At 45.3% G+C, this 10,566-nt stretch overlaps 1 protein-coding gene and 1 long non-coding RNA gene across 2 annotated transcripts in view; one reads left to right on the top strand and one right to left on the bottom strand.

Moving 5' to 3' along the window:
• Window positions 1–1,676, bottom strand: part of LOC130123293 (alveolar macrophage chemotactic factor 2-like) — a 3,923-nt gene extending 2,247 nt beyond the window's left edge. Inside the window, exons 1-3 of the mRNA XM_056292453.1 lie at window positions 1,416–1,676; window positions 323–446; window positions 145–225 (exon numbers count right to left, since the gene is read on the bottom strand). Coding sequence (XP_056148428.1) covers window positions 145–225; window positions 323–446; window positions 1,416–1,530 — 320 coding nt within the window. The 5' untranslated portion in view covers window positions 1,531–1,676. The remainder of the gene's footprint in view (window positions 1–144; window positions 226–322; window positions 447–1,415) is intronic.
• Window positions 1–6,707, top strand: part of LOC130123298 (uncharacterized) — a 28,953-nt gene extending 22,246 nt beyond the window's left edge. Inside the window, exons 2-3 of the long non-coding RNA XR_008811295.1 lie at window positions 6,357–6,425; window positions 6,631–6,707. This is a non-coding gene — a long non-coding RNA (uncharacterized LOC130123298). The remainder of the gene's footprint in view (window positions 1–6,356; window positions 6,426–6,630) is intronic.
• Window positions 6,708–10,566: the final 3,859 nt, after the last annotated feature.

The raw sequence follows: 10,566 nt of genomic DNA, 5'->3' as shown, positions 1-10,566 counted from the left end.
CGCCACGCTACCCGGACGCCCTCATGGGCGTGTTTCACGGGGGTTTACGTCAGTTGGTTGGTATTCATAGCATGCATCTGCAGAAGAAGAGAGCCTGGATTTAAGCCTGCTCGACAGGGGGTCTTTACAGGGCGGTCCTCTCACCTCTTCCAGCAGCGAATGAGCTGCTTTCCCATCGGCCGGTCTGGATTCAAACACACCGCCTCGCCGTTCTTCAACGTCACTCTGAAACGCACACAGAGGCCCGTTCAGCACTCGCGCCACACAGCCTGCGTACTTTGTTTAGCCCGGGCGTATTTGTGCGTCGGTATTTCTTACTCACATGACCGTGTCTCTGCCACAGTTGGGGCCTTTGACGAATACGCGGAGGGTCTTCAGCTGTCCTCGGACACCGACCTGTGTGCCCGGACACATACACCTTCCTGGGACGTGCGTGCTGTCTGACACTGCACATGCGTGGACAACAGGGTTAAAGATTAGTCGACCATAGTGCCGCACAGCAGACGAGGTTCAGCCCCGACGCACCACACCACCCCCCACCCCCCCACCCATCTGACGGGTCGAGGGATCGGTTGCGTTGTTAGCTAAAACCTGGCCTGGGAGAAACTGTGAACGTCATTTTCGATGCTGAATGTTTCTGCGTCCTCTTCTCCTACCCATGCAACAAAAAAACCCGGCACATGCATCTAGAGCAGTGTTTCTCAACCGGGGGTCCGCGGACCCCTAGTGGTCCGTGGTGTCATTGCAAGGGGTCCGTGAAAATAAAATATCTTTTAAAAAAAAGATCCTATGACGTTTATAGAAATGGGATTATTTTACTCAAATGTGACTGAGACCTTTATCTACCTAAACTATAAAGGGTAACGGGGCTTTTTTCTCTAATTACATCTGTTTCACAAGTGTAATTTATTGTATTTCAATAAGAGATCTCGCTCCCGTTTGCATTGTTAAAAGTTACTGCATAAGAATTCTGCTGTTACATATATCTGAAAGTTACTGAATACATATTCTGTTTTGTTACATATATCTGAAAGTTACTGAATACATATTCTGTTTAGTTACATATATCTGAAAGTTACTGAATACATATTCTGTTTTGTTACATATATCTGAAAGTTACTGCATAAGAATTCTGTTTTGTTAACTATATCTAAGTTACAACTGAAAGCTCTTATTTTTGCCCCAAAGAGTGAATAAATGCTATAATGCAAAAATGCAGTTTCTACTGTTTCTATCAAATTGCAACCCCCCCTCCCCCAAGATCAGGTGGAGGGGTCCTCAGGGTAGATCAAAAATACGCAGGGGGTCCAGGACCCCAAAAAGGTTGAGAACCACTGGTCTAGAGTAGCCCTCGGTCCGCCTAGGGGTCGATAGATTCTAGCATGCATGCACACGGTCGCTAGACAGATTCTTACCTGCGATGAGCAGGGAGCAGAGGCTCAGGGTGGACAGCTGGCAGACCGTCTGGAGATCAAGCTTCATCCCGGAGCCAAGCGGAGCACTGACAACCGACTGAGCTCTGAGCCGCATGGAGCCGTTTAAATGCGCACGCTCCTCCCACGTGCACCGAGCCGGGCTTTCCAAAAACGTCGGGGAAATCCCCCGTGGACACTTTCCTTCTCAGGGTGTATTGCGACACGTCCTCGGCAAAAAGGGAATCTTCACAAAGGCTCGTCAACCCCCGGAGCACGACGCCGGTCGCCAAACCGGTTTCCCTTTCCACCCTGCACAGATCTCAGGAGACGCATGTGACATGTTGCGCAATCTCCCAGCCGCGCTGGAGACTTTTACTCTCGCCCCCCCTCCCCTCCCCCCTGCGCGGATACCGTGCGTCCGTTTCCACGGGGATTATGCTGCACAGATAACTGAGTTTTAAAAATAAAACAAAGTTTATTTAGCTGAAATGTTGTGTGTCGGGGGGGGGGGGGGCGCAGCGGACCACAGAGGGAGGAATTCCTTGTTTGCTCATTGCGGTCACAGAGCCGCCGCAGAGCAGTGCTGGCCGAGCTGAGGCCAGACATGCGGCCCTTGCCACCCCTGTGGCTCTGTGTCAGCAGGACATGTGATTTCCCCTAAATCCTTACTGCACCCTCTAATGGCTGCGCTAGCCGAACAGCTCCTCACCAGTCATCCAGCCCCCCAGGGTTCACGGAGAGACCCGACGGTGTCCCGATGTGCTGCGCTACGTCACCTGTCTTAAGTGAAGCGCAACTCAAAGTGCTTTAGATCAGCGTTTCTCAACCGGGGGTCCGCGGACCCCTAGTGGTCCGTGGTGTAATTGCAAGGGGTCCGTGAAAATAAAATATCTTTTTAAAAAAAAGGTCCTATGACATTTATAGAAATAGGATTATTTTACTCAAATGTGACTGAGACCTTTATCTACCTAAACTATAAAGGGTAACAGGACTTTTTTCTCTAATTACATCTGTTTCACAAGTGTCATTTATTGTGTTTTAATAAGAGATCTCGCTCCCGTTTGCATTGTTAAAAGTTACTGCATAAAAATTCTGTTGTTACATATATCTGAAAGTTACTGAATACATATTCTGTTTTGTTACATATATCTGAAAGTTACTGAATACATATTCTGTGTTGTTACATATATCTGAAAGTTACTGAATACATATTCTGTTTTGTTACATATATCTGAAAGTTACTGAATACATATTCTGTGTTGTTACATATATCTGAAAGTTACTGCATAAGAATTCTGTTTTGTTAACTATATCTAAGTTGCAACTGAAAGCTCTTATTTTTGCCCCAAAGAGTGAATAAATGCTATAATGCAATTTAAAATGCAGTTTCTACTGTTTCTATCAAATTGCAACCCCCCTCCCCCAAGATCAGGTGGAGGGGTCCTCAGGGTAGATCAAAAACACGCAGGGGGTCAAGGACCCCAACAAGGTTGAGAACCACTGGTCTATATCACAAACGAAGTAGGACAGGACGCGAAAATGTAGAAGAAATGGCAGTTTAAAAGTGCTTTGTGGTTTTTAAAAGGGCTTTTGCTTGATAGACTGCGGTCGAAAGATGACAATGACGATGATGACGATGATGATGATGATGATGATGATGATGAAAAGTGCTTTGGAACAGCGAGAGAATGGAAAATGAAAACCACCGAGAGCATAAAAGATGCAACAAAGATAGATGTGAGAAACGAAGTGATAAAAGTAATGATCAAGTATAAAGTCAGGGCTGCCAAGTTTCAACAAAAGTTAAGAGTGAGACTCTGGCGAGGGGACTTGCTGGCAAAAAAAAACTTGGCCTTTTTTTTAAGGTGGATTTAGAGGAATATCTGAACTTCAAAGAAGATTAGGATTAGACTGTTGTGATGACGTAATGTGATGTTGGCCTCCTCCTCATGCTCTCTCTGTCTTTACTCGGAATAGTGAACACATAAGAAGAAATATTGTCAATTGCTAGAAAGAGTAGACTACACGGAGTCCGAGCCTACATTAGAATCAGACTGTCGGATGTCATTATTCAGTCTTATTCTGTCCTTTGTATGCAGGGAGCTCCTCTCAACCCAATTATTTGTGCAACTTAAAAACCAGTTTCCTGCTATTTTATATAGTTTTCATAATTGACCAGCACAAGTAGACATGAAAACAATTGTAATAAGAAGAATTTAGACAAATAAAATAAATTTATTTATAAAACGTCAATGAATACAGAACCAGAACAATAATATTAAAAAAATAAAATAAAGGGCATTTCTTTGTTTGTTCAGAGCACAAGGCTCAAACTATGAAGTCAAGCAGTTCCTTTAACCCTTGGGCACCCCTCCAGAAGATCATGAGGTTTTACCCTCGGTGCAAAACATGTTCAGTTCCTTAAAAGTGCTATAAAAATATTACACGTGAGTATTTTTTTTCCACTTTCAATGCATTAAATCTTTTGACCAACTTCAATACTGATCATAACTATTACATTTACATGTATTTCTTAAGTAATTTTAACCCTTTAATGCCTTTTTGGGAACATAAAACCACAATTATTTAATGAGAAAAACATTAAATATGACATATTTTCCATATACTAATTGCAACCTGGAATTGTTTGGGGGGTGGGTGGCAACCCTAGTTAAACCCACCAAATGACATAATAGTCATTTTAACAAACATTGACATACCCGATCTCAAATGTTCTAACAGGCACAGACACTGAGCTAAACTTCTGCTCTGGAAAGTTAAAAGTTTAGAATTTTAGATTTAGACTATGTGGCAAAATAAATCACATCCTGATTTTTATTAAAAAAAAATCACCACCTCATGTCAAGAACTATTACATCAATTTCATGCAATAACACATTCAGAGATTTATCCGTGAACCAAGTATAATAGAAACCAAAAACAGGACATTCACCAAAAAGGAAAGCTATTGTTCCTCTACAGATTTCTGACACGTGACTGTTGGAATATTTTCCTTTTTAACTAAGAAATATCACAGCAGCCTGTGCAAGGTTACTCCTGCTCGGCCTGAGTGACTATAACGCATTTTATTCTATGTAACTAACGTATTGTAGCGAACTCGGGGGACAACGCAACCACAGGAGCTGCCGCGACCGGGAAGCGAACCCGTGCCGCCCGCACCGCAGGAGACATCGCTAACCGCTCGACTAAAGGGTCAGACTCGCCAGCCATCGGCCAGCGTGTCGACTTATCCATGCACGTGACAATATTTACTATTTCGTATGATCAAAATGAAACGGTTACCTACCCTTTTCTTTCTTCTTCTTCTTCTTCTTCTTCTTCTTCTTCTTCTTCTTCTTCTTCTTCTTCTTCAGTGGGGTCTTCCTCTTGTGGAGCTCTTTAATTTAATTTTATTTTATTTCGTGGCGTTGACGCTATGACCCGCCCTACTCTGCCTCTGATTGGTTGATACTCGTGGTTGCCTTTCATTGATTGGGTTGGTTAGATTTCGGCATGAGGACTGATGATTGGTTAAGGTTAGGGCGAGAATATCTGGGTCAGCCAGTCAGAGGCAGAATAGGGCGGGCTCACCCCGGAAAGCCAGTGACGGACCCGAACTACGGCAAGCAGCATAGCAAGTTGTGGAAATATTATATAGAAGTGAAGGGGAAACGTTTTTCTACTACTACTACTACTTTCGGCTGCTCCCGTTAGGGGGCGCCACAGCGGATCATCCGTTTCCATCTCTTCCTGTCTTCTGCGTCTTCCTCTGTCACACCAGCCACCTGCACGTCCTCCCTCACCACATCCATAAACCTCCTCTTTGGCCTTCCTCTTCTCCTCTTCCCTGGCAGCTCCATATTCAGCATCCTTCTCCCAGTATACTCAGCAGAAGGGGAAACGTTTATGAGCGTGTGAAATAGCAAGTGTGGCGTGTGAGCGTGTGAAGGGGCGTGACTCTCACTCCCAAAGGGTGAGACTTGGCAGCCTTGATAAAGTAGTGGCAGTTAAAGGATATAAAGGATTTTTTTTGGGGGGGGTCTCCCCAATTGTGCCTGTCCAATTACCCCACTCTTCCGAGCCGTCCCGGTCGCTGCTCCACCCCCACCTGGCTGCAGACTACCACATGCCTCCTCCGATACATGTGGAGTCGCCAGCCGCTTCTTTTCACCTGACGGCGAGGAGGTTCGCCAGAGGGACGTAGCGCGTGGGAGGAGCACGCTATCCCCCCCCCACTCCGAACAGGCGCCCCGACCGACGCAGAGGAGGCGCTGGTGCGGCGACCAGGACACGGCCAATTGTGTCTGTAGGGACGCCTGACTGAGCCAGAGGTAACACGGGGACTCGAACCCGCGATCCCCGTGTTGGTGGGCAACGGAATAGACCGCCACGTCACCCAGACGCCAGGATATAAAGGATTTAATTAAATGTTAAGATGCCCTCTGCACTGGCCCCGTCTGAAAACGTTAAGTGGAATATTCTAGACTTTAGTTTCAGGTCTTTTTCTGGGACAGCCTAGCAAACCAGCACACGTTGAGAAGCATATACAACATATCAGGGGCGGTTCTAGGAACAGAGCTTTAGGGGTGCTGAGCAGCCAGAGTGCTGGCCAGGCAAGATAAATTGGGGGGGGGTGGATCAAACCATTTTCGAAGCATGGGGGGGTTGCTGTATTTTTGTTGTTAAAATATTACGTTTAAACCATATACCGGATATGGTTTTGACATTTCTTCAGTTTATTAAACATGGACATACAGTAAAAAATAAAAAATCTCTTCAATTTTAGGGGTGCTGGGGTTCAATTTAGGGGTGCTGCAGCACCCCCCAAAAAATGGGCCAGAAACGCCTATGCAACATGTGAAGCCGTGTGTACTGATACTAACATCCTTGTGTGATTTGCACAGACGTCATGAGCCACGTGTTGTCCTTTCTGTGTCGCAGCTCGTCCTCCGTCAGAATGGTGGAGGGACAGACTTACGTGAAACTCAGTGAGGAGAAGTTAATACCAAAGTAAGTCTTCCTGTTCTCTTTTCTCGTCAGCTATATCCAGAGATTACTGTCCGAGCTCGGTACACCCTGCAGCCGGTCGCTGCAGGGTGTACCGGTGGACACTCAGCCTGTCCGTCTCGCACTGCATGTCACACGTGCCTGCAGTCGCCGAGAGTGCGTGAATGGGAGTGTAGTCCATCCTCAGCCTGTCTGTGTCGTCATTTAGGTCCGACGTCTTGTTACTGCTCAGGACGTACAACTGTTACCACGAAGGAAAAAACTTCCAGCTGAGGACCCGCCAGGTAAGACGACATCTGCCCTATATCATGTCCTAAGATAAGATCCATGTCCTATATATATATATATATATATATATATATATATATATATATATATATATATATATACACATATATATACATACATACATACATACATACATACATACATACATACATACATGTATATATACATACATGTATACACATATATGTATACACATGTATGTATGTATATGTGTATATATATGTGTATATATATGTATATAACTGTAGTGTATGGAGATACACACGAAAGCAAATGGTTTTACTTGCAGTAATACGTATTTTATGTTTGACCTCTGACCCTCGATGTCTATCGGTTGTGTATGTTGTATGAATGTACGCGCGCCACTCTGGTGCGCGCCCCTTGGAAGAAGACAGAGCACGAGGGCCGCTCATGTGTTGTCGTGCCTGCCTGACGCAGTCGTTTTGTAACGTTACTACGGTCTAGCAAATGAAAGAGGAAGACCAAGGTACACCTTGATCGTTGTATAATTCAGTTATCCTGTAGGTACACGACAATAACAATAACCATAAGGTAGCGATGATGGATGGGTGTATGGATGGATGATAATGATAATGATAATTGCACAATAAGGTGTAAAAGATCAGTAGAATTCGACCAAAAAGAGAAAGGTGCAACAAAAGCATAGGGTGATATGAAGGCACGAAGCGAGAACACATTACAACAAGTCAGCTGTTAAATGGCACATTAGTATGGCACAGATGACAGAGTGCTAGGAGGAAGACAGGACAAAAAGCTGGATTTTTAAGCAGACGTTGTGTTAACAGTCCTTAGGAAGGAGGGGCTTGTTATATGGGGGCAGCAACACAGAAGCCCCATCACCAAGAATATGATGGATGGTTCTTCATTAGGACAAGGCTGAGAGGGGACGAGAGATAGGATGGGTGTGTACATATGTATAGATGTATATGTACGTATGTATAGTTGTATAGCCACATACTCATCCACTCCATCCATTGACTCATTGGATTACATAAATATACTATATATATATATATCTATATATATATACACTATATATACTATATATATAGTAGTTTTATTGACAGCTGATGATTGCTTATAGCATGAAACGGGCTTGTACTGTCTCATAGAGAATTTACTTGACTAACTGGATTATTTTGCTCTTTTTCCTGAAGTCCACATACTAATAGATGTATATGTGCATATGTTTAGATATGTATGTACATATATGTATAGATGTATATGTATAGATGTGTATGCACGGATCAGAAGGTGTGCTCCAATTATCGGGGCGTCACACTGCTCAGCGTCCCTGGGAAAGTCTACTCGCAGGTGCTGGAAAGGAGGCTCCGACCGATTGTCGAACATCGGATCTAGGAGGAACAATGCGGATTTCCATCCTGGCTGTGGAACAATGGACCAACTCTTTACCCTTGCGGAAGTGCTGAGGGGGGGGGGGCATGGGAGTTTGACCAGCCAGTTTACATTTGTTTGGTGGACTTGGAGAAGGCTTACGACCATGTACCCCAGGGAAGTTGCTACAAGCCATCCGGTCCTCGTATAACCAAAGTGAGAGCTGTGTCCGCATTCTCGGCACAAAGTCAAACATGTTTTTCGGTGGGTGTCAGACTCCGCCAAGGTTGTCCCTTGTCTCCAATTCTGTTTGTGATCTTCATGGACAGTATCATCTCAAGGTGCAGCCAAGGTGAGGAGTGTGTCCGTATTGGGAACCTCAGAATTGCATCTCTGCTCTTCGCAGATGGTGTCGTTTTGTTGGCTTCATCAGAACGCGACCTCCAGCGCGCACTGGGGCGGTTTGCAGCTGAGTGTGAAATGGCCGGGATGAGAGTCAGCACCTCCAAGTCTGAGGCCGTGGTTCTCTACCGGAAAATTATGGATTGCTCCCTCTGGGTTGGGGATGAGTTGTTGCCTCAAATGAAGGAGTTCAAGTATCTCGGGCTCTTGTTCACGAGTGAGGGTAGGATGGAGCGGGAGATTGACAGGAGGATTAGTGCAGCATCAGCAGTAATGTGGACGTTGTACCGCACCATTGTGGTGAAGAGGGAGCAGAGCCAGAAGGCAAAGCTCTCAATTTACCAGTCAACCTTTGTTTCAACCCTCACCTATGGTCAACACCTTTGGGTAGTGACCGAAAGCGTGAGATTGCGGATACAAGCCCAGACACCGTAGGGCAGTGTTTCTCAAGCCAGTCCTCAAGGACCCCCTATCCTGCATATTTTCTTTGCAACCCTGAATAGGTACCTGTTTGTAGCTATTCAACCAATCAGCAATGAATTTTGTCAGATGTTGCACACCTTGCATAATTAAGTGCTGCGAGATGATTGGTCGAGTAAGTACAAGCAGGGCTACCTATGCAGGGTTACAATGAAAATCTGCAGGATAGGGGGTCCTTGAGGACTGGGTTGAGAAACACTGCCGTAGGGTGTCTGGGCTCACCTTTAGAGATAGCGTGAGGAGCTCGGACATCCGGATTGAGGTCGGAGCCATTTGATCTTTGGCTCTGCCTTCACGCTCTTCCTCTTCTTGGTCTCCAAAATCATCCTACAGACCACCATCCAATGCTCCCTAGCTACGTTCTCCCCTGTCACCACCATGCAGTCTCCAATCCCTTTCAGATTGCTACATAAGATATAGTCCACCTCCACTCTTATATGTCGCCCTGTGTTCTTCCCCCTTCTTGAAATATGTCTTCACCACAGCCATTTCCATCCTTTTTGCCAAAATCCACCACCATCCGTCCTTCCACATTCCTCTCCTTGACACCATACCTACCCATCACCTTTGTCCCCTTCACCAATATGCCCATTGAAGTCCGCTCCAATCGCCACTTTCTCCTCCTTGGGTACCCTCTCCACCACTTCATCCAACTCACTCCGGAATTCTTCTTTCTCTTCCATCTCACACCCAACTTGCAACTTGCGGGGCATAGGCGCTGATAACATTCATCAACACACCTTCGATTTCCAGCTTCATACTCATCACTCTGTCCAACACTCCTCAACTCCAACACACTCTTGACATACTCTTCTGTCAGAATTACCCCTACCCCATTTCTCCTCCCAGTCGCACCATGGTAGAAGAGTTTGAACCCTCCTCCGATGCTCCTGGCCTTACTCCCCTTCCACCTGGTCTCCAGCACACACAGTATGCCTACCTTTCCTCTCTCCATCATATCAGCCAGCTCTCTCCCTTTACCAGTCATAATGCCAACATTCAAAGTTCCGACTCTCACCTCCACACTCCTACCCTTCCTCCTCTCCCGCTGCCTCTCGACATGCCTCCCCCCTCTCCTTCTCCTTTGCCCAACAGTAGCATAGTTTCCACCGGCACCCTGCTGGCCAACGGTAGCGGTGGCGGTCGTTGGTAACCCGGGCCTCGACCGATCCGGTATGGGAATCTGATTTATGATCAGTATATTTGATTTGGCAGAGGTTTTACACCGAATACCCTTCCCGACACCCCCCCCCCCCAATCTATCCAGGCTTGGGACCGGCACTAAGAATGCACTGGCTTGTACATCCTCAGTGGCTGGGTTCTCTAGCTTCTTATAAATCTCATCTTAAAACGTTTCTGTTTGTGAAATCTTTTGGAAATGTTCATTTGATTTTATTTATTTATACTGTTTCCATTTTTATTCCTATTTATTTGGTCTTGTTCATTTATTGTCTTTACCTCCTCTGTGCACATGTCCTTCGGTCTTACTGTCATTTCTGCCTTGTCTGGTTTTATTTTTTTGGCAAAGCAACATTAAGAAAAGTGCTATATAAATAAAGTTTTTTATTATTATTATGATTATTATTATTAAGAAAGCCAAACTGCTCTTCACCAGACA

Source organism: Lampris incognitus, chromosome 13, assembly GCF_029633865.1.
Source record: "Lampris incognitus isolate fLamInc1 chromosome 13, fLamInc1.hap2, whole genome shotgun sequence".
Classification (NCBI taxonomy): Eukaryota; Metazoa; Chordata; class Actinopteri; order Lampriformes; family Lampridae; genus Lampris; species Lampris incognitus.
This window is presented reverse-complemented; position numbering and strand designations above follow the sequence as displayed.